The sequence below is a fragment of the Thunnus albacares genome, chromosome 14 (assembly GCF_914725855.1).
Source record: "Thunnus albacares chromosome 14, fThuAlb1.1, whole genome shotgun sequence".
NCBI lineage: Eukaryota > Metazoa > Chordata > Actinopteri > Scombriformes > Scombridae > Thunnus > Thunnus albacares.
The window spans coordinates 15355917-15380346 of record NC_058119.1 but is presented as its reverse complement, the minus strand read 5'-3'; the positions used below and the strand labels follow the sequence as shown (position 1 = coordinate 15380346).

At 38.0% G+C, this 24430-nt stretch overlaps 3 protein-coding genes across 5 annotated transcripts in view; 1 reads left to right on the top strand and 2 right to left on the bottom strand.

Moving 5' to 3' along the window:
• The first annotated feature begins 37 nt into the window (after positions 1–37).
• Positions 38–6629, top strand: si:dkey-228d14.5 (uncharacterized protein LOC796266 homolog). The gene is made up of 8 exons (XM_044372080.1): positions 38–413; positions 1485–1551; positions 2652–2699; positions 2800–2862; positions 2953–3020; positions 3101–3231; positions 4039–4216; positions 5202–6629. Exons 1-8 carry the CDS (start codon positions 395–397, stop codon positions 5393–5395), a joined length of 768 nt encoding a protein of 255 aa, XP_044228015.1. The 5' UTR covers positions 38–394; the 3' UTR covers positions 5396–6629.
• A 478-nt stretch (positions 6630–7107) lies between these two features.
• On the bottom strand, positions 7108–17517 carry eif4e1c (eukaryotic translation initiation factor 4E family member 1c). Its single transcript, XM_044373559.1, has 7 exons — positions 17427–17517; positions 14314–14402; positions 9875–9970; positions 9001–9064; positions 8700–8813; positions 8459–8598; positions 7108–8330 (listed from the first exon to the last, which is right to left on the bottom strand). Exons 1-7 carry the CDS (start codon positions 17442–17444, stop codon positions 8216–8218), a joined length of 636 nt encoding a protein of 211 aa, XP_044229494.1. The 5' UTR covers positions 17445–17517; the 3' UTR covers positions 7108–8215.
• A 2698-nt stretch (positions 17518–20215) lies between these two features.
• Positions 20216–24430, bottom strand: part of tet1 (tet methylcytosine dioxygenase 1) — a 35262-nt gene continuing 31047 nt past the window's right edge. For all 3 annotated transcript variants that reach the window (XM_044372292.1, XM_044372291.1, XM_044372290.1), the window contains exon 12: positions 20216–24357. In XM_044372292.1, coding sequence (XP_044228227.1) covers positions 23279–24357 — 1079 coding nt within the window. In that variant the 3' untranslated portion in view covers positions 20216–23278. The remainder of the gene's footprint in view (positions 24358–24430) is intronic.

Genomic DNA, 24430 nt, shown 5'->3' with positions numbered 1-24430 from the left:
AAACTCTCGCGAGATTTATACGCGTTGTTCTTTCATTGTACGCGTTATTTATCATTGTACAAAAATAATTCTGTTTTATGATGTGACAACGCAGTGATTAATGTCTGGTTAGGTTTAGGTACAAAAAACACTTGGTTAGGGTTAAGGAAATATGATGGTTTTGGTTAAAATGATCTCTCTCGCGAGATCTTTCGCAAATCTAAGGTTACCACCTAAACAAGACGCTTCGTGTGGTGGACAGCGCGAAATCCTGATTAGAGGGTTGATTGATATAGACTTCTCTTTAGTGTGTTTTCTCATCGCAACAATGAAGTTAATTTATCGGTAGAAAATCAAACAAAAAAGATACAGTAATAATACTAATACATCGTGGTCATAAGCAGCTGCGTTTATCATGATAGCAGCACAACAAGGTGGTAAAATTTCAATTTAAGTAATAAATTAAGTCATATATATATATATATGAAAACATGAAATATTAGAGTATGAAGTTTTTTCACAATAACTACACTTGAGACAGAATTCAGAAACTACATTTATTTAAGTAAGGTAGTAGTAGTACTCAAGTAGTAGTAGGCTACCACAGTGTAAAAATACTCAATTACAATGATCGGTTGATTAAAATGTCACTACATCATATGTTCCTAGAGTAATATGTTTCTTAATCTTGAAAGTAACTGGTAACTATAGCTGAAAAATGAATGTATTGGAATAAAATGCACAATATTTACCTCTGAAATGGAGTTGAGTAGAAGTTTAAAGTGGCATGAAAATGGAAATACTCAAGTTCAGTATAATTACTTCAAAATTGTACTTGAGTAAATGTGGTCAGGTACTTTCCAGCACTGTATGACAGGGGAAAACAAAGCATTACAAGTCATTACAAGTATTCAAAGAATTTCTTACATAATAGTCCTATTGTTTTAGTTCTCCAACCTGACATTTACCTAAAGTATTAGTGTACATATACATACAGGTTTTCTGCAGGGAGACTCCATATTTCAAAGCCAAAGTGACTAGTAGTGGATCATATACTCCTGTAGCTGTAGTAGTAACTGGCTTAAGATGGAGCATATAGGTGAGTCTATTTGAAAATAAAACATGCAACGTGACAGCGCCAATAAGGCCCACCCCATGTTTCCCAACATTTGTTCAGACAGGGCAAGGTGGTGCTCAAAAGGAGTGGCACAGTAAGAGAAACTCTCTCATAAAAGCCGGGCTGTAATCTGGATGGTGGGAAACCATAACTTACTACAACAGTGCAACATTGTTTCCTTGAGGAGCCTCAACTACGGTTACATCCTATAGGGGTTGGACTTTTTTTCCTTTTTTTTTTAAGTCTTGTACTTATCCTGCTATGAAATTATGAGACTGACTCGATGAGGAATCTGCAAACCCCTGAAGAGGTTTCCCTTTGAGTGTTTTCAAGACACCTTAAGGACTCCTTGTTTTAAAGTTTGCTGCTATTCTTCTTTCTCGCTTAGACATGTTGCTCTGGATTATCTTTCCCATCTCCCTCTCCCTGGTGTCCTTCATCGGAACATGGAGTGTGTAAGTTTACCACAAATTCACACCTTCTCATTTGTCTTTACACACCGGTGAATCTATTACAACATTTTGTTTTACAAATGCAACTTTTATTCTGCCTCTGTGTGCTTTCATGCAAGAGTAATTAATTAAAAGTGAGTAATTAAAAGTAATAATTTGAGACCTCCTGAATATTCTTAATGGGCCAGTAAATACAAATGTTCATCTGTATTCTTCACATCTTAAAGCGTTTAATTGAAAGCTGATGTGTGTTTGTAAGGTTTCATGACAATGTGACTTCTGACAGGCAATATTGACAGTGACCCATCTGAACTACATTATGATTGTCAAGATTTGTGTTTGACACCGTACATTCTGGCTAAGGACATTAAGTAGTTATACTGATCACACTTGGACCTCAAACAGGGAGTGATCTGATAATATTACATTGTTTTGGTAGATATGATAACATATCTTTTATGTGCATTTCAACCATAGACTATACATAAAGAGATAAAGCATGAGAAAAGTTGTGCTGTACTAAAGGTACAGTACAAGTATTATGACAGCCTTGAAATATGTGATCAAGCTAGTTTTGTCTTGCAAGGTGTGCAGACAGGACCATCAAGATATCTCAACAGACAATACCCGCAAGCATGCCTGTAAATCAAAGTGCATGTTGATAATTATTAAGCTTTGTTAGTTACTGGCTGCCACCCACACAGTGATGTTTTTCCTTTCTACATCAGTCCTATTTGTTCATTCTTGCTTTGCCACCCACATCTATTTAGTATTTGACTGAATATCTTATTTATTTATAAATATTGATGAATAATTAAGTTGTTCAGAGTACTTTTTTTGTCATTACAGGTGGTTTCAGACTATGGTCAAGTGTTTTTTTTCTTTTCAGTGTTAAAAATATTGGTGTTTATTCACTGCTCCCGATGGTTTCATACCCCAGAAATCCTTAAAATTGATTCAGTAAAAATATTCACCTTTTTCTCAAAAAAAAAGGAATATGCTCTTTCTAGAGGCTGTATTACAACGTAACAAAAACTACCAAATGCTGAAATTCCTGTCAAAATTCTGGCATCATCTGACATGTTTTTGTCTTACGTTTATAGATATGGCCTGGCCTTCTACAACAATCATGTGTGCTCCCTCAGTGACTGGTGAGTTGAGTCTCATTACTGTAGATAGTCATAAATTTGAACATTTGACGAACATTTGAATAATGTTCGATTCTCTAAAACCTCACTGATTTGTCTTCAGGGGGGGTAACAACTTCTGCAGTGGGAATCTGTCCACTGACTGTTGCCACGTTCCCACCATAAGGTAAAAATACAGTTCACTTAATTCCATCTTTAATGTTTCCTTCCTTATGAGACATTGCCAATAATTAACTGAACAAATTTATGATTCTAGCTCAAGTGGAACCAGAGCGCCAGAAAATTCACTTTTTACAGCCACAATCAACGCTGGATCCTTTCTGTGTGAGTTTACCTGCTCGAGACACATTATACAGTAAATAATACAAGTGATATGTGTTAACCAACTGTGATCTCCTCTTTAGTTCTGCTGTTCTGCATATTCCACCATGCCCATATCATGGAGAAACATGGATGTCATTCCATGCTGAGCAGGATTGCGATGGCCTTTGGTGTGGTGGCAGCACTCGGGGCGTTCGCAGCTGGAAACTGCAACGTAAGTATCTGCTGCTGAATATGTGTGGATACGTTTTAAATTATCATTTTCATCCAATATGAAAAATACATCCCACAAAACAGTCAAATCTGACAAGACATCATCATACAATGTTAACAATAAAGTTTAACAGCCTCTATTTGCACCTGTGCAGAAAGAGCAAATAAAGGTAGGTGACTGTTTGTTTTGTGTCTTCTGTAATGATTTATTTACAGCACAAGAAAAGTCGGCAAAGCCTTGGTTTAGTTTTATATAAATTGTACCATATTTATCTGAGTAAGAACATTGTAATGAACAAGTCCATTAACACAATATCCACAATGAGAGAGAGCACAATTTAATTTTCTTTTACTAAACACCAGTTAAACAGCTGTTATCTGCACTATAAACCAAATTAAAATATTATATTTTAATGTAATGATATTACTGCACCATTAAAACCAGACGTCCTATTTAGTTAAACTGGAGTGGAAGGGAACCACTTGCAATGAAAGGATTTCCTGGTAAATTCCAATATCACAACAAACACAAACATTTGAACACATATGAGTAATAGCAGGAAGTAGTTCTCGTAATTAGATGAGACGTTAAACTGCACTCTTTACACTCTTTATCTCAATACATCTTTACTGTAGATGACAGCTACAGGTTTGTTTTTTATGTCATAAACAAACATAAAACCATTAATAACATAGAGCAATAACAGGAAACTCCTGTGTGGACACACAGATAGCAATCTATATATCAATCCCTCCTCTGATTTTCAAAATCTGTCTGTCTATTGACTTTACTTCCTGTCCTCCACAGCCACATTACCTGTCACTGCTGCACTACCTTGGAGCTGCCATCAGTTTCCTGTGCATCTGCTTCTACACTGTCCTGCTCACTGATCTGACCAGGAAGTGTGTGCTGACGGGATATGAGAGGGTTCTCTACCCTTTGCGCATCGTCTCCACTACGCTTCAAACCATCGTCACCATCTGCTGTATCCTTTTATTAATCTAAATTACTTGTCATTTTGTGCGGTAAGCATTCCACAAAACCCCCCATAAATTATGACCACAGGCGTGCAGTGAGTTGCGGTTGGTATAGTAAGTAGCACAACACTAAACTATGGTTGCTTTGATGTGGCTTGAATCAGGACATTTCAGCAATTGACTTCAGCTGTAATGCTTGAGTAACTCTCCAGCTGTTCTCCCTCTGTGCCATAATCGGATCCGGTCCGCTGCTCTGTTTACAAAGTGGGAATGGCCACAACAGAAGCAGCTACACTACATTAATAGAAGTGATGGCTTTTTTTTCTCTATCAATCTTTAACCATTGTTTCCCAATAACACCCACTGTCAAATTTAATATGCACCATCTTCCATCTAGAAGCTTCACTGTAGTAATTCAGGGTTTAATGTCAAGCTCAAAGGTACCTTGACACTCGTTGATGATGCACACCTCCAAGTTTGATGACTAAACCTCTAAACCTCCGGTTAGAAGCTGCCCTAATCAAAATTGAGTACATTATTCACGTGTGCATATATATATATACACACTAGCCTGTGTGTGCAAGAACATGAGGTACTGTACTCCAGGATCCATCACACAGATTTCATCATATATATGTGCCATATGTGCCTTGATGAAGGTTATACATTTTGCTAAAGTTGACTAATCATTTAGAAGAAATAACTATTTCTAAATAGAAATCTGTGTAAAAAGTGTATCCATGAAGTTTCTCAGAGAGTTATGGTATTTCTAAAAGTACTACATCAAAGGCTCCAGTTGTTTTTGACTGAGCACTAAAAGTATATTTTGTGCCTTGATACATTTCAGTTTTGTCGTCATTGAAGTCTTTAAGCTGTTCAGGAGAAATTCTCAGAGGTGATTTTTCACCAGTGAGACATGTAACTGCTGTACTGTGGGCGATCTGCAGACCAGCCACTAACTGTTCCATACATCCTTAACTCGAAACCCTTCAGATACTATTTTATTTGCCCAGGACGAATACTTTTATATCCATTTGTCTGCCATATTCGAGTGGATGCTCAGCGTCAACCTGGAGCTGTTTGAGCTCAGCTATGTTGTGGAGTTCAGCTTCTTCTCGTCCTTCATGCTTTCAAATCTGCTGAGCAAAAGAGACGAAGAAAAGCCTCTGATGATACAGATGTCGTGATATCAGGCTGCCACGGTCCAGCTGGAGGAAAGCGAAGAGGGACTGAGTAATACATCTGTAAGGACAGTGGCTGGACCGTGGCTCGAAGACCAGTAATTGACTCTTCTGCTGGGATGGATCATTGATATCCACTAATGGATTATGACCACTTTTATTTCACCCTTTTGATACTGTTGCCTAAAACTGTGTTATTTTCTTTACTGGGTGTTTCCGTTCCTTAGATAAAACATTCCTTATTTATTGAAAAAAAAAAAACCTACAGCATATGAACAAAACACATCAGTGATGCTGCCAACAGAACAAGAACAATTAATCTCAGGTATCATACGTTTCTCTGTACTTTGTGCTAATTAGATTTTTGTGCAATGCTCTTTTTGTTGGTTACATAATAGTCCTATTATGTGTCTGTCTATTGGCATTTCCAGTTTTAACATGTGTACAAATCACATAGTGAATAAGTTTACATAGTAAATCCCTCCACTCCCTCCCTCCCCACCCCACACTCCCAGATCCTCTAGATAGAGTATAATTTAGAAAAATAATAAATTACACACATCAAGGACACTTAAGGACCAAAAAGTTATTAAAATTTCATTGAGAGCTTAATATTAAGGTTCTTTATTGGGTCTAAGCACTTGTATATTGCTCTGGCACTTTAATAAAATCATGAAGACTATACAAGCTGAGCAGTCCTGTTATTCAGCTTGAATGCAGATTTGACGTAGTAGCTCCGTCAGAAGGGTGGAGCAAGTTATACACCCCATTCAGAGAGCTTGAACCTCTGTGGAATTACAAGATCCTGTTTGACTGGATTATTAACAATTATTTAGCAAAAAAATGTTCCAACAGTTGATTCACAGTACATACTGAAGACGTCAACAGGCCAAGTTACATAAACAGAAGCCTCTCATGCCGCGGCTGTTGTGTCATTTCCATTACAGAAATGTTAGGTGTGGTCTGTTTAATGTATTTCAGTGTATGGTTGTGTCAAATCAAACTAGTGGTTCTTTTTTATGGTATTTAACTTTTGTAAAGCACCTTTAAAGGATAGGTTCACAATTTTTAATAGTCAGATGCCCAAATGAACATTGAAACAGGTTTTACTTGTAATCATTCCTCCTGTTCATACTGACGTTTACAAGATCACCTCCAATTGAGCTTCTAATGTAAGTGATGGGGGACAAAATCCAGTTGTTTTGAGCAAAATGTACTTAAAACTTTATCTGAATTTAATATCTGTCAAATAAAAGGGATATCTTCCAGTCTTTTTTGTAAAAAAATTCCCTTTGGCTCTCAACGGACAGTGTTTCCCTGTTCAGCTGCAGTGGAAACATCTTAAAGAATTTGACACTAAAAAGACAGTAACTTTGAAAGATATGTACTTAATTTGACTGATTTGTTGAGCAGAAGCTTTATATTAGCTTCAAGTAAACCCTTAAATATATGTTTGCACATAAGGAGCGCTGTGGATTTTGTCTCCTATCACTTACATTGTGAGTGCATTATGAAGGGATCTTTTAATGGACAATATGAACAGGAGGAAAGATTACAGCAAGAAAAATGTGTCAATCTTCATTTTGACACCTGACTGTTGTTTTAGGACAAACTTGGGAAAAACTGTGAACCTGCCCTTTAAGTCTTATATTTCCCACAGTTCAGTGCTACACTTCATGCTGTGAAAGCATAATTTCTCACAAAACAAGACAACATGGTTGTAGTTTTAATGCAAAGCACTTAACCTTTACTTGAAAGAAGGTAATATACATCCTGGAATAACAGATAATAAAGATACATTATGAGCAAAATCATTTCACAATGAATATCATCTTTCCTTCGCATCAACTGAGAGAGGAGTGCGTTGTTATCTACAGTTTTTTGTTAGGAAGAAAACAGTGAAAAGCACACCTAATTCTGTCAGCATCTTTACTGTATGGTACACTGTAAAAAATGTCATCTATATGCAGTAGTCCACATTATTACCTTAATAACAAAAAGGAAAAAAAAGAAAAACAATTTGAAAAAAAAAAAAAACACAAGTTCATGGTTGTCTTTCAACTAAGTAGTTCAACTGCAATGCATACATTATAAATAAATGTAAGGGGAAGAAAGAAAAGTTCAAAAAAGTACTACAAGCAATATTCCATAATTCCAGCATGGCTGAAACAATAAGTGGCCTTAAATCCAAATAATACACTTTGGAGTGTGACCACAGCTTTTACAAAACCTTTAAGATACTGTAGATTCTTCAAGCAGGCGTGTCTGAAAGTTCAACTCATGCGTAACACTTCTGGATAAATCAAGTTTAAAATTGCCCTTAAAATTTGTTCTGTGAACTGTAAGTTGCCTACTGTCTTTTCCTGTGAGGTGAGAAACACTTTTTTTTTGTAGTTGTTGTTGTAAGGAGTGAGAATTCAGCATGAGAAAAACACAAGGCTGTATCGTTAAGAATTTTTTTTTTTCCAACTCCAAGCCATTAATTACTGAAAAAAAAGCTTGTTCTCAGCTAAGCTAGGGGAGGTCACTGGTATTAATCACAGAACTCTTCAACTCTAAAAAAGGAAATTATTTGTGTTCTCTTGCTCATATCTGACATCTTCAACCAAATGCTCTTCTCCTTTCCAGCCTCCTCCCTATTTATAACAGATCACTCCACTGATTTCATGTTGGGGGGAAGCTCCAACTGTACACACTATGAACAAGTCTTGTTTCAATAAAAAGGGAAGGACACTACAGTAGTTGACAACTCAAAAAATTATTAATGTGATGATGCGGGTTTGTAATAATTGTTTAAATCTACAGCAAGTTGAAATGAGAAGTTTTTCAAACGGAGTACATGTTCTTGGTGGTGGATCCGCTCTTGCTGGACGTGTCGTCATGTGACTGGTAGCCGATCATGGCTTTGATGGGGATGTTCAGACGCTCTTTATAAAGTTGCCTGTGGAAAGAAGAGATGGGGATTGAACACTAGGGTGAAGACAGATGTTTACCTTAGTGTCACCATCTAGTGGTGAGCTGCTCTGATCACTTATTTCCCCGTTAACATTGTGACTTTACAAAACGTACCCTATCGTCATGATGGCGTCCCTGTTTTGGCAGTTGCTCGTCCAAATGGCTATTTTGTCGCCTTTAGGTCTGACGTTGACCACAGCTCCGCACACGTCTTCGCTTGCCTCGTCGAACGACTCGCCGACTAAACACAACAGCTGCAAAATACACAAAACATGACACGATCATGAATCACAACCATCAGCAGAGAAATTAAATTAATCTATAAGAGTTTCCGCAGCTGTTTCAGTTGTCTTACTGTCTCCATCCAGTAACGGTCAAGGTCATTGTGTCTCTGTTGTTTGGTGAGGGTCATCAGCCATCGACCTCCCAGTTTGTTCCTGTCATCTTCCCACATCGGCTTGATCCCATCCTGACACACAATGTGGAAAAAAATAATCAAATACTCCATTAAATGAGAGAAAATTAAGTGACGTAATGGTTTCTTGAAGTTGCAGCACTACTATGAATATGTAGTGAGATGTTCAACTAGCTTTACAAACTACAAACATCTCAACAGAAACAACTGGATATTTTAAGTTGTTTTTTTAAAGCCTTACCTTAAATAAGCAATAATCACAGCCGAAGCCAAGTTTGCTTGGTTGCTGTATGTGGTTGTATAATCTGTAAGAAACAAAGAACAATAGTATCAGAACAACAACATTTTATTTCAGTGACAGTTCGAGGTTCACTGCAGCTACATTAATTTAAAACTGATGATATACTTTCCATTAAGCACATTTCACACATGCACAACTGCTCTGCTGTTTCACATGTCACGTGTGTAAAAGTGCAGTTTTTTTTTGTAAAAGTTGCTTTTCTTACATGGGACATGCTAATATTTCAGTTACAGTAGCTATAAAATTGTATATATGTATTAATGTTTTAACTAAAATATTGTGTATCTTTAGTGTTTTCAAACTGAGTTAAATCAGCAGCATAATTCTTTATCATATCTAGTTGAGAATAAAATATCTCAGACACATGCAGATGCAGACAACCAAGAAAAAATGATGATGCTCTTGTGTCATTGTAATGTAGCTCTACACCACTATTGTAAAGCTCTGTGTCTTCATCAGTGTTAGAAATAACTAAATGACAGGGTAATTTATCTAAACCTGTGTGATATGGATGTTTCGTTCTGCAGGATATCCCTACTTGTCTCCACATTAATCACTGAGTGAAAGAAACAAGGCTAAGTCAAAACCTAGTATATGGCTAGACCATGTATGAAAAGCTAGAGGGCTTTTAATTTGAAATGACAGATACGGGAAGTGATGACACTCGGTCAAGGAGACTCATCACTCAGTCAGTCAGAGACTTTGGTGTTTACAGGGCTGGCCCCGTTGTTGTGGTCCAGCCAAAAACAACTGCATTTAAACCTCAATTTTACACAATCATGAATACGTTACCGGATTAGTAGAGAAAACTTACGCCCAAAAGTCTTCCACTGTGTCAAACTTGGAGATGAGACGCAAGTTCTCTGTCCAGCTTTTGCTCTTGTCGTTTTTGAAATACCACAGGGCCCATCTGAGAGGGGAAAACACAAGAATCCAAACATTCAGTTTTCAGAGGACTGTGGGAAAAATAACTTTATCACAATCACAAAGTATTTCTTGACCAAAATCAGCTAAACAGACTTAAAAGTGTCTTGATTTTACAGAAATGTTGTGCTGTTTTTCCTGGATAGAAAAACTAAACCAGGAATGTTTATTTTCTATCTAAAGCAGAATGAGCAAATATAGAAGAAGGTATTTACATGAAAACGACAAAATAACTTCAACCAGAGGCCTAATAACACAGATATACACCCTATTTCACAACAGAAAACAACAGCTAGTTACAAAAGCCTGTATATCAATGCAAGAGAACAGAGAAAGCCGGCCATCATCAGCACTACAAATGCAGCCTTTGTTTATGATGGGTGATGTTATTCTTTCATCTATTCCCAGGAGAGGTGGGGCTAGCAGGGGAGGGATGAGGGCAATGAGAGGACATCAGCTGAACCCAGTGCCCCCCCCCTCCACCCCCCCCCACGCTCCCCTTCTCCCCCGATCACAACTGTAAGCAACCATCAACCCCACCCATGTGCCATAAACACTGGTGTTAAACAAAGCTGAGTCAGAGGATGAATCTGTACCAGTGTCATGCAGCTACTCCACTGACACACATTATTACACCACGCTGGTGGTGAGACAAGTCAGCACACACACACGTACAGGCGTGACTTCTCTGGTGAACCTAGCCATGTGATGCTGTTTGTTTACACGCCTTGTCATGGCGTGTAAACAAACAGTACGTCAAGTCGGTGATGGATTCATCAAGGCCCTGCTCCTCATGTCAATAACTATGACGCTGGTCAACTCAAATTCGACAACTGTTTAGTGTCAGGACCAAATGTCTGTTCAGCTTATAATAAACATTTTGCTGCCGCTGCCAATTTATTTGAGGATAGACCTATAGGGACCCCATTCACAATTAATGCCTGTGTGAATACAGCTGCCCATAGTCCCAGTTCTCCATTCAGCCTTTCCCTGTTGATCTTGTTCTGGAAGCACTACAGGCCATCGATATCAGGAAGTCAGCCGGTGAGGATCATTTGGATCCTGTTTTCTTAAGATTATCTGCACCTCTTATTAAGGAACACATCACATATATATTCAATGTTTCTATTTCATCAGGCACAATTCCCAGTGTTTGGAAATTGGCCCGCCTGGTCCCTATGCACGAAGGTGGAGATAGCAACAATCTCAATAACAATTACCTGATTTCAAAATCCTGTCTCTCATTGTGCTGCTATATTCATGGATTTAGCAAAACCATTTGATGTAGTTGACCAGCCTCTACTTATAGAAAGATTGCTCATTACTGGCTTTGATAGGGATGCTTGCAGCTGGTTTCAGAATAACGTATGTGACAGACGTCGGTGTGTGAGGATGGGGGGAGCCCGGTCTGGATCCCTGCCGGTTAAAACGGGTGTGCCACAGGGATCCATTCTGGGTCCTGTCCTGTTCACCATTTATATCATTGAAACTCTCTCTTCCCTGCATGGTTGCCACATTCATCTTTACACAGGCGACACTATTTTGCACAGTACTGCTGATTCTGTTCAATTAGCTGACAAGAAAATGCAACTCTCCATTCATGCACTGCAACATTATCTTACTAATCTTAAACTGATACTTAACGCAAATAAAATTAAATTCATTTTCTCAAGATCCAGAAACATAGACTACTTCATATAATCTATATATAATATAATTAATATAATCATATCTCTACTGTCAATGGTTCAAATATTGAAAGGGTTACAGAATACAAGTAGGTTATCTTGGCATCTGGCTAAATGACAAATTAGAGTCACCCTCAATGATTTCTCAGAGAATCTTAAATAAAGGTTGAAAGAAATAAAGAAATCGTCTTCCAAATCCTAATCCAGGTAACACCTCTCCTCAGGCGTAGGTGGAAGATTGGATTGCCAAACAAAGGTGTAGCTATCTGGGTTAATTACAGGCTCCTGTTTTGAAATAAAGTCAACACAAGTGGAGAGACTAAACCAGGATTATCAGTGTTGCTAGTGGTTCCATTTTTAATGCAGGCTAAGCAACATCTAACAAATGAAGAATGCAAGGAGGAGCATGTCTTATCTAAAAACGAAGGACTAGGGCTGCAACTATTATTTTCATTGTCGATTTATCTGTTGATTATTTTCTCAATCAGTCGTTTGGTCTGTAAAATGTCAGAAAATGGTGAAATATGTCGATAACTGTTTCCCAAAGCCCAAGATGACATCCTCAAATGTCTTCTTTTGTTCCAATCAACAGTCCACAACCCAAATATATTCAATTTACAGTCATAGAAGTTATATCTATACATAGAATGCATCTTTAAATATGTAGGGCTGCAACCAACAATTATTTTAATTATCAATTAATCAGCCAGTTATTTTCTTGATTAATTGATGTGTCAATAAAATGTCATAAAATAGTGAAAATGCTTCAAATGTCTTATTTTGTCCAAACAGTCCAAAACCTTGTATTCAGTATGTATGACAAAGAAAAGCATTAAATCACATTTGAGAAGCTAAATCCAGCAAAATTTGGCATATTTGCTTAAAAAATTACTAAAATGATTATTCAGTTATCAAAATAGCTGATTAATTTTCTGTCGATTGACTGATCGATAAATCAACTGATCATTGCAGCTCTTAATATGTATATTTGCATTGAATATATTTTAGTTTATTTTAACAAAACTATATTTGGGTACAAATCAACATTCTTCTCAATACCATAAGAAGGCTAATGCTAAATTCTGAATGGTGGCAGTCTCTTCTAAAAGTCTCATTTTAACAACATCTTTAATCATTATTATCTCTCGCATTTCAGTCCATTTACTACACTCATGTAGACTGTATGCTGAACATTTTTCACAGCATAGTGCAGGTTTTCAGAAATTAAATGTATTGCTCCCATCTCCCAGAAGCTGTTCATTTTTATTTCAGAACCAAATGAAAATCACATTGCAAGACTTGAAACTTGCTTGAGAGTGTGATCATCTTGTCTACTTATGTTACTGCGAGGTAACAGAGCTGAGCAGCCTGTTCGAATCCATCTGTGGATTTACTTTCATAGAACAGAGTGATAACCAAACTCTTGACAAAAATAAAAACAGTTTCAAGTTTCATTTTCACGTATTATTTAAATGTCTAGTATATTCTGTCACTTCTCATGTCCAGACAACTGACTAAACCTGAGCTCTTACAAGTTAGGCTAAATCTTATTCTTGCTTTGAGGTAAAGGAGAAAAAGATTTTATATTAATTAAGGAACAGGCCTGTTACTCCTAACTAATGCAGAGAAAGTTTTAGACGGTGACACAAGATAAGTTACAACATATTTTTGTAAATAATATTTCCCCACATGGCAGTCTTGCAAAATTCCAATTAATTTAACAAGCCAAGACTTCCTTATCGAGTTGATGAAGTAAAACAGATGTCCACCATGAAGGGTGTTACGTGGAGGCATCATAAAACTACCCGACTGCAGTACTGCATATTCAAATCAAATCTGAGCGCTTTAAAACCAGAGTGCCAGGATTACATGGGCTGGGCCAGAGCAGCAGACAGGGACAACCTTGACCCCCGAGGCTGAGCTGAACAAGCAGAAAGGCCTAGAAGTGACTTACTAAGTGAACTATTCAGCATTTTCCAAACCAACTGTACAATGCTCCTGAATAGGTCGTCACCACCGCAGAACTATGATAACATTTCTGAGAGGACAATACTGAACAACAATTGCAACACTAACATGCACCGTAGGGAGCAGAATTTTTCATTCTGTGCATTAGATATAAACCTAAAAACAGCCTTTTTAAGAGCAGTAGAGCAAATATATTCAAGGTGCTGCATTATAATCTTTGTTGCAAAATGCCACAAAATGATCTTTAATAATGTAAATACTTTCAGAAAATGAGAATACACCAACTATAAACTTATAGAGGTTTTGATCATCAGAAAATGCTGTTTACATGCATTCCAATTGGTGTTGTGTTAATTTCCATTAATATCATTCACTTACTATATAGTGCACTATATTTACTGTCGGCCATTTAGTGCCCTCAAAAATTCCACAATGGGACGAAAAAAGTAGTGTCCAGTCCACGGCACATACACTACGACTGTACAGCTGTCAGTGGTGACGCAAAATGACGATGAGGATTAATGACTGCTCACTATTGAATAATTATTGAGTGTCTTTATATAGAGAGTAGTGAATGATTGAACGAGGGAGTGACTTCAGACGCAGCCTATGTAGACACAGTCACCTTTCATTTCCAATACCACATCAAAAACAGCAGCTGTCTTGTTCTCACCTGTTTTGCAAGGGGTGTTTGACATACTGTTCAGGATTCGCAACAACTTGTTGGCTGTCGGTTTGTTGGTCTTCAGTTTCAGGTGCTTTCTAAAGGAGAGACACAAAAATACATCATATATAAGTATATTTATGTTTATATCATATTTTTGAATTAAAAAAAGACATTTAATTAAAAAGCCATTGAAATTGTAGACTTAGTAATAGTAAATGCTCTGTATTAAGGCTGCAACTAACAATTATTTTCATTATCGATTAGTCTGTCAATTATTTTCTCGATGAATCAATTAGTTGTTTGGTCTATGAAATGTCAGAAAATTGTGAAAAAGTCGACTAGTTTCCCAAAGCCCAAAATGACGTCCTAAAATGTCGTTTTGTCCAGAAAACTGTCCACGACTCAAAGATATTACATTTACTGTCATAGAAACCAGAAAATATTCATATTTGAGAAGCTAGAACCAGAGAATTTGACATTTTTTCCATAAAGAATGACTCCAAATGATTATCAATTATCAAACTAGGTGGCGGTTCATTTAATTGTTGGCGACTTAGCAATTAATCAACTAATCATTGCAGCTCTACTGCCATGAGAACTCCAAACTCACGATATGAAGCGAGATGTTAAGGTTACAGTCATGTCACGACACACTAGTGATGTTACGCTCCAAACAGACTACTCGACACTGTATTGACTTTCAAAGCAAAAGTATCGTGGCAAGATGTTTTGATGCCTCGTTTCACCACGCCAAATCTCACATGACCACCCCAAACAAGGCTTCGTTACATCACCCTTGTATCAGAGAGGTGTGGTGCTGGTTTTGGCTATGGGACAAGTGTCTCAGTCTTCCAAAGTATTTAAAAACAGAACTGTAGACACTGTTTAAAAGTGCTCCATTTTAATAATCTAGACTTTATTGAACAAAATAACAATAAAGAAAGCAGTAAAACTACTCATAATCTGACTAACTGTTTCATCTGTCTCACTTTTAGCCATTTCAGCCATTCAGATGCAATACTGATTGCTGCCCAGCAGATGTGGCCATTTCGGCTGCATCAAATGCTTCGCAACAGTGAACCATTTTCAATGCAATTGCTTCTTATTGATTCAGTGCTTCAGAAAGCTTTGTTTCCTCCATCACTATGACACACCTTAAATTAGGTCTACTTATCTACTTATAGGTAAATATCACTTTCATTCATGTAAAGGGAAGAAATCGAAACCATCACTAACATGGTTTAGAAATGAATTATTGCTCTTCTTTACTAATATTGGCTGATACACACAAGCCAATACAAAAAAAATCTGCCAAAATACGTCACATTTTCTGGTGTTTTGTAACCTGACGCACCAGATGGTTTGTTACACAGATCCATCTAGAAGTCGTCCTTGGGCACTGTTTGGAAAAAGGCAGGCACTTTCAAAACATACTTGGCAGGCGATTGGATGAACCATCTGTCTATCACCGTTTTATCTTGCCAGGCAGCTGGATTCATTTGAAAACCCTCATAGGACGCTGATTGGTCGGAACCACCGGTGGTTCGGACACAAGCGCATAACTTGAAGTCTGATAGAATGGATTCTTACATGATCTTCTGAAACCAGCTGCCTCGCAAGCTAAGGTGTTTTGACCAAGACTGAATGTTTTTACTTATTCATGTAATTACCTCTGCCACCACATGGATTATCTATGTGAATTTGTTGACAGGGTCTCAATATATAAATGATTTATGGTACAATGGGTACGTTTAGTTATAAATTGAAATCTAATGTGCAGAGTTTGACATCTGTTGAAAGTGAAAAGTTTCTCTGTGCTCATTAAAAATCCAATTTTAAGAGGTGGACCTCAACTTACACACGCGTGATGTGGAAACCTGAAGCCTCCAGCGCACATACACTGAGAATGGACTTCACAGTGAATTAGGAGCCATCATGTGTCCAGCTATTAATCTTTTGAAATTACAAATATTTGCATATTCATAGAATCTGAAAATTTTTAATAAGGGAGAAGGAGGAGTTGTCATTTAAAGGTTTTTTTTCCTGCAAAAATCATGTCAGACACACATTACTGTTCCAAGCTGAGTATTTGTGTATGTCTTAATATATGTGTGGAGAAGATATTTAATTGTATTTTTATCGTGTACATGTACTTTACTGTATATTTATGTATCTATTTTTGTTTATTGACAATGTGGCCTTGCTGTTTTGAATCTGCTTCTTTTTTTGAGGAATACATAATCCATAATGCATAAACAATATTCCTACAAAAAATTACTACGTGTATTGTATTGTTCTAAATAAAGTTAAAAAACAATAAAACAAAAAATTAGGTCTTCTCTAAATCTTAAAGTCTTCATTTCAGTAAAGACAATTTTTTAAATCTTAAATTACTGACTCAGATTGATACAGTAAGGCATTAGCACATCACAGTTACTTATTTTTTAAGGGGAACCAAACTATCACACACACACATGATTAAATATCGTATGGAAAAAACATTTACGTGGATACACCGTCACATTATCGATGCAAGTATTAATTTTAAAGTGGGCTGCTGACTCTAACATTTGACAGCAGCGTCTGGCTCTAGATTGGCACTATTTTAATCGCTGGCTACACGCAACAGCTCGTAGAAAACAGCGAGCTTCATGTCGGTGAAGATAAATAAACGTTTGTATAATTTAACGGTCGCCAGCTTTAGTTTTAGCTGACGTGTTAGCCTAGCTGCGAGCGACATACACACGTGTCCAGATTGTCACCAATTTAATATATAATATCGTAGTGTGACTGTTTTAAAAATGTGCTGACGGTTGATGAAAAACGACGTATGATACTGACTTTAATACCGAAGCGGATTAAAACAAATCATTGATTGGAGTTTGAATGAACAGTCAGTCAGTCCCTCCCTACTGACAAAGTCAGTCCATCACATTGCTGCTGTGCATGCTAAAGCTAACACGCGATCTGTGAGCCGAAACACAACGACTCCCCCCAAAATAAACGGTGCCGTTTCGATCAAGTAATATTAGATAACACCGTCGCCAAATATAGTGGCGATGTAGCTTGTCTTTCCATGAGCATTAGTCGAGTTTTTCCAGCTATCTCGTTTCTCTTACCGGCTCCGATGTCGCCATCTTGACAGTAGAAGTGTTCTGCCCGTTCAGCGCTTCTGCGTCACTGCAACCGCTCACACACCTACGGAAGCCCACTCGGTACATTCAGAGGTAGGCGACAAAAAAGAAACCTGAGATGACACAGTCAAACTTAAAAGACAGGTTCACAATTTTAAGACTATCTTAAAACAATAGTCAGGTGCCAAAAATAACATTGATACAGTTTTCTTTGTTTGTTTGTTTTGGGGTTTTGTTGTTTTTTTTTTTGCTGTAATCATTCCTCCTCTTCATACTGACCATTAGAAGATCCCTTCATGATGCACTTACAATGTAAGTGATGGGGGCGAAAATCCACAAGCCTCCTTCTGTGCAAAAATTTATTTAAAAATTTATCTGAAGCCAATATGAAGCTTCAGCCATCCATATTAGTCAAATCAAGTAGATATCTTATAACGTTTCAGTCTTTTTAGTGCCAAAATCCCTCTTTGTTACTATACTTCCATCGCAGCTAAACAGGAAAACACAAAGAGGGAATTTGATGCTAAAAAGACTGTAAATGCGGCAAATATCCTCTTGATATGTTTAAGTTGGACTGCTGTAGCCTCGTATAAGCTTCAGATAAATTTTAAAATGCATTTTTGCGCAAAATGACTGATAATTTTGTCCCCCATTACTTACATTGAATTTGTGCATTTGAAGGGGATCTTTTAATAGCCAGTATGAACAGGAGGAATGATTACAGTGAGGAAAACCTCTTTCAGTGTTCATATGAGCACCTGACTGTTGTTTTAAGACAGACTTTAAACATTGTGAGCCTATCCTTCAATACTTTTGATGTTCAAAATGCTACAGAGCGCTGTGCCTTTCCCAGGGGAATCCTGCAGATTAAATCACAAGCACCAGAAGCAATATGCGTGCAGATAGATAAAACACTAGTCTAATGATTGTGTTTTTGTAAGTAGACCAAAAAAGGATCAAATGACCAAAATCATAGGGGCCTCTGTACTGGAAATTACATGGCTCAACCACAACATAAAGTGATGACTGCTTTTTAAGTCAAAACAAAGTTGTGATACACAAATCTGTTTTCAGTTTTTGGACTTTTTTTGGAATAGTGGAAAAATCAGTTTGGTGGAGCTGTTAACAACTCATAGACGTCTGAAATGTGACCCCAACTACACACTGCTTTTTGTAAGACGTCAATAGCCAAAAAGGTTGGAAACCACTAGTTTAATCTTTAACAATATGTTGTATTTCAAAAGCTTGTTATATTATCCATTGTGTCAAATCTGAATCTGAAAAATATGTAGTAAGTAAAGCTGTCAAATAAATGTAGTGAAGTAGAAAGTATAATATTTCCCTTTGACATGTAGTAGAGTGGAAGTAAAAAGTAGCATAGAATGGAAATATTCAAGTACCTCAAAATTGTACTTAAGCACAGTATTTGAGTGCTTAATTACTTTCCACCACTGGAAATGCATAATCAACAACATACGTGATACACATGCACACAAGAGAAAATTATATGTAAATATACAGTACGTATGCAGAAACACTAGGATGCTCAGTGAGATAATTCGTGTCTATAACATACAAATCACACAAAGATGTAAACTACATATAGTAATTTTGATGCATTAAATAAAAATATATGTATCTATCAGATTTCTCAACACTCATCTGAACTGTGTTATCTTTGATTAAAGGGGTCTTCTACAGTACTGTCGACATATTGAATGCACATAGCAGAGATGTTTGCAGGGAAAGCGGCTGCTCAGGATTATCAGGTTAATCTGGCCGTGCAAACTAAGCATATTGAGCTAAAATATATCTCATGGTGCTGTGTTGTTAACTCCTGAGGTCGGCAGTGATTCAGACAAAATACATAGATGACCTTGAACCTGACCGTCTGACTGTGCAGGATGAATTTATGAACGTTTAAAGAATGGCAGATACAGTAAGCACACATATACATTCAAATCTAATCTGATGTCTCATGTTCTCATGTTGTCATGTTTCTCCTACTTCATTTCTGTTGGTTGTTCAGTCCCACTAAACAGAGACAAATCCCTGCAGTGCTGCTGCCAGGTGCTATTTCGACAGCTGTGCCCTCGGGATGTTTGGCTCTGAGGTCTTATACTCTAGGGTACCATTGGTGCAAATACTCAACTGTCACATTGCGTCCTTGTCTATTCTGATGACACAGTTGAACTAATAGGGTGAGGTAAGCTGTCATTTCCAAATTATTTTAGTATCAGGCATTTGAGCATAACAAGTATGTTCATTTTAAAATGCCAGACTTATGCAAGGCAAACTTCACTGCACACCAATAAATGAATTATTGATTCTACATATCCAATCAAGTTTTGGCGGCTATCTGGATTTTATTTACACATGACCAAACTCCAAAAGCACTCGTGACTTTTTTTTGAAATTAGAAGTTCGTCATTTCACTGAGTCAGTTTGTTTTTCATGTCATTTGAGAGAGAAAAAAAAAATCATATTATTAGCTCTGGAGACAAACTGTACAAAAACATGCAGTGAGTCATCGCTAAACTTTAAGAGGACAAAGTCTAAGTTACTAAACTGAAATTCCACTGCAGTGAGTCAGCTGCTAGTGTGGGAAATTCAGAGAGCCATTTACTGAAATTAACCCATAAAATGTTTTCTCTTTGGCTAAAAATGGATCTGCCTGCTTCATGTTGTTATAAAGAGAGTAAAAGCAGGCATCACTTCATTACACACACACACACACACACACACACAACAAAACAGAACAGAAAATATCATGATCAGGTCCAAAATATAAATATGACTTTATTTCACAATCCCGAAAGAGATCAGCCATCCGTAAAAGGAATGCTAAATTTAGTCTCTTCTCAAGTCTAAACTGGATATACTTTCAGCAACGTACAGTAATTCAGTTTCAAAATAAGCAAGATCATCCATTATCTAAACACCATTAACAGTACAGTAAAACAATATGGTTCACATACATATTTACACATTTTCTACTAATAAAAGTTTTTTTTTCAGATTTTTGAATGCTGGTGCTAGTTGTTAGTTCCTCATTGATAAAAAAAGACTTTCAATGTACTTGCGTAATGTGGACCGAGAACGTCTCCACAATGAATCAAAAGACACATTTACAACTGTAGCTTTGTTTTGTGATATTCAAAATGTTATTTCTAAATCAACTGATTTAAAACGGTTTACATTCATTTCATTTTCTGTGTATGTTGTGATTTTCCCAACTAACCATTTGAGAATTGTCGGAGAGTTTGGTTATCTGTGGAAGACTTTTCGACTCTAAATGAACAATAATTTGCATTTTACTGGTACTTGAGAAACATCATGATCAAAGGTGAGATACTGCAGCAATCCAGTCTGTTGTCAGTCAGTAATCATCCAAAGAAATGATAAAACTACCTTTGTGTTGAAGTATATACAAGATCAGTGTGTGCTGAGTTTCCAAAGAGCACCATACCATCACCGTTCAGTATAAAACCAGTTTGAGTCAATGAATCGACCTTGACATCTTGTCCTATTAGCACCAAAAGGAAGTTAAAGTGTAAAAATAACCAATACGTTTTCTCAAAGAAAATGTTATACCACCAGTGTTAGTGTGAATATCAGTGAAAGGTCTTTGTGCTGAAATTTCACTGGTGAGTTCTTAAAATGAAGAGCTTCTCTTTCGTGGGTAATAAAAAATAAAATCCTGATTCACCAGGAGTTGACAACAACCCCCCTTATTCAGACCCTGTAAGAAAAGCTATCTGTAAACAAAGGCTTCACAAGGGTCGAGCACCCGAAATCGTCTTAGGCAAAAGTTTGAGTGGGATCCGATGACTGTTTATGAGTGGTTTTCCAACAAAAGCAGAGAGGAGGCAAGAGAAGAAATAGCTGGATGATTCAGCATTAACTAACACAGTTTTGTACTCAAGAGTATGGACATAAAAAACTGGCAATATTCAGTTGACACATCTGACATGTGATTTCTGTAAAGAAAATAACAGAGATCTCATTAGCACCATGAACATGTACAGTAAGTCAGATTTTTCGTAATCCTATGATCAAGTGTTTGTGCCCTCTGAATTTTTTTGATTCATTTTTTTCAGAAGGTGAACATCAAGTAAGTGCCAACAATGATGAACACTTTATTGTTGCAGCATTTTATGATTCCTCATTATGCTTATTATGCTATGCTTGAGTTTTAAATGAGAGTGAACTTCCTTAGATATGTGTGCCATTTTCAATCCAAAAAAAAAAAAAAAAAAAAAAAAAAAAGCAGAAATACTATGAAATAAAACAGGGTTCATGCTAAACTGTCATAAGCCCCTTTCACACATGCAGTCTATCCCTGAAATGTTCAGGAACATTTCCTGTATGGGGTCATGTGTTTAAATGGGAGCAGGGATCGAATTTCAGGGAAATCTGTATCTTTCCCACCTTCAGGGAAAATGCCAGTACGGCTGTGTTGTGAATGAAAGCAGTAACATCGTAAAGACAAGCATGTAAAGGGTTATGTACGTCTGACGAAAGATGCTTTCACGTGAAGCAAGCGCACCAATCACAAGACTCCGCTGATGATGCATTTGAATCCGCGACTAGTAGCCAATGTTTTCGCGGGTGATTTGATGACTAACAAGCAATACAAGTTCTTTTGTTTGAAAACAAGCTCTTTTTTTCTCCAAAAATGGCTGGAAACTGGACATGCCTTCCGCTGCATACACGTACATCCGGCCTTGCCACCTTATCACCTTCTTCTTCTGTTGATTTTTATGGCGGTTGGCATCTATAAGTGTTGCATTAACCGCCATCTGCTGGACTATCCCTTTCCCTATCTATTCCGGCATTGCCATAGCATGTGTGAAAAGGCGCAAGACGGAAATGTTCCTGAATGCAGCTGCGTGTGTGAATAGCGAAAATCACTAGCGGTGCCTGAAAGGTTATCCCAATAATTTACCGGGAACTATGTGTGAAAGAGGCTTTATATATCTCTATCTGTACATACATATTTAGGCCTATGGATTGGGACCTTTTCAAGTTAAGTTTAGGAAAATAAAAAAGTGCTTCTTAATATGCCATACATAATCTGTGAATAAAAGACAAACCATCCAGACGTGGAGAAAAATAAACAAAACAACAAACCAAAGAAGTACATTTCATTCATCGACTGCCAGCAGAAGTCAGAGGCAGCAGAAGGAAAAGCACGATGCTACATGTGACAATCTGTAGTAAATATATGCATGATATTAGTCTTGTTTTCTACATTATGTAATGTATGCGTTTGCTTAACAAAAGGTTACAGTGAGAATGGCACCAATGTAAAAGCCAATAAGATTCATCTCATGAAAAGAGAACTACTGGCTGAAATAAAGAGCATAGTCCTACTGTACAACATAAATTCTGAGCGTCAACACATAATGCAGGTTATCATAGAAATCTTGCAGTAAACAGGCTTACACCAGGAATTAAATAGAAATCGTTATGATCAGAATAAATAATCACATCTTTTTTGTTCTTAATCATGTATATAAAACCAGTTTAACAACATCTTTAAAATGCTTCAAAGCACCATCTCTTTACAATAAAAACCAACACCGAAAACTCACAGTTAAAAAGCCAACAAACTTTGGTCTTCCTCATCACTTCGAAGGCAGAGACGAAGGAGGACAAAGTGAACAAAGAGATATTAGAAAAGCACAATGAAAACGACATAAAAATGAGAGTAGCAGTTTGAAGTTGACTGAGGTAAGGCAGAAGCACAGGGTGTAGGAGTTTTCTGTGTGTGTGTGTGTATGTGTGTGTGTGTGTGTATGTGTGTGTGTGTGTGTGTGTGTAAAACATGTTGATTAAGTCCAGCGATTGTAGGGGCCCGTCACTTGGGTAAGAGCGTAAGGGGACACGGTGATGACACCATCCCTCGGAAGAGTCCATGCTTGACGTGTGGGAACATTCATCCTCCTCCTCATCTCTTCTGCCTCCTCCCCTGTTTCCCCCTCTAGCTCCACACCTCCGTTGCCATTCTTCCCCACCCCTTTGCTCAGACTATCCTCCATCCTTAATCTCTCCGCCTCCTCCTCCCTGTCCCGTTCCCGCTTGGCCATTTTAGCATCCCACATAGCCATCCCGTGGCCTGGCTCATTCAGGGACTTGTGCTGGTAGAAGACCAGGGAGATGCGCGTGGGGTGGCTCCGGTTCGGCCTGAGGATAGGGGTGGTGGCGTGGAGCTCCCGCCGTGCACATTCTATCAGGATGGAGCCGTGTGAGGGTGCCACGGCTACTCCGCCTATATCATGGTCCAGGAAGTTGTGCTCGCTGTCTGACCACACCTCTTCCTGCTTAACTTCCTCTGGTTCAACGGGGGTCGTTTGTGGGGGAAGGGGGAGAGATGAGAGCGGAGCGAGGCCGTGGCCCCTGACCTCTGCGCCGACATCTCCTGCAGCCCTGTGGAGTCCATTGAGCCTGCTAAAGAGGCCCTCAGAGGTAGGTCTGGGGGAGAAGGAGGAGGGAGGAGGAGCACTCCCACTGGGGGAGGGTCTCCGCAGAGGAGAGCAGTGCACCTCGTTGGGCTCAGTTTTAAAAGTGTGGGGGTAGTCACTAAGGGCATTATGTGGAGGTATACGTTCAAATGGGTGCCCAAACTGATTTTTGGGAACACTCTGGTCACCAGATGCTGGAGAATCACCATTCATGGCATCACTCATTGTCTTATAAGTGAGAGATAAACCATTCTGTCCAAACTGGAGGCCAGGCAGGCCGTGGTGGTTGGGGGAGATGATCTCCCTCTGTGGGGTGACCCCTGCACCCGGAGTAGGATAGCTGCTGGTGCTCTGGCTGTAAGTGCTGGGTTGGTTCCTCTCCGGTAGGTACCTTCCAACGCTGGCAGGTCTGGGTGGTAGTTTGTAAGAGCTGTAATAGGCCTGTGGCTCTGTTTCAAATGTAGAAAATACATGTATATGATAAGCAAAAAAAAAGTATGCTTTCCGACCTCAATTAATTAC

Coding starts and splice junctions, on each gene's coding strand:
- eif4e1c (XM_044373559.1), bottom strand. Junction 9,065..9,874: donor ACAGTGGAAGACTTTTGGGC/GTAAGTTTTCTC, acceptor TGTTTCTTACAG/ATTATACAACCACATACAGC. Junction 8,599..8,699: donor ACCGTTACTGGATGGAGACA/GTAAGACAACTG, acceptor TGTATTTTGCAG/CTGTTGTGTTTAGTCGGCGA.
- si:dkey-228d14.5 (XM_044372080.1), top strand. Junction 2,863..2,952: donor TGCCACGTTCCCACCATAAG/GTAAAAATACAG, acceptor TTATGATTCTAG/CTCAAGTGGAACCAGAGCGC. Junction 4,217..5,201: donor AACCATCGTCACCATCTGCT/GTATCCTTTTAT, acceptor GAAACCCTTCAG/ATACTATTTTATTTGCCCAG.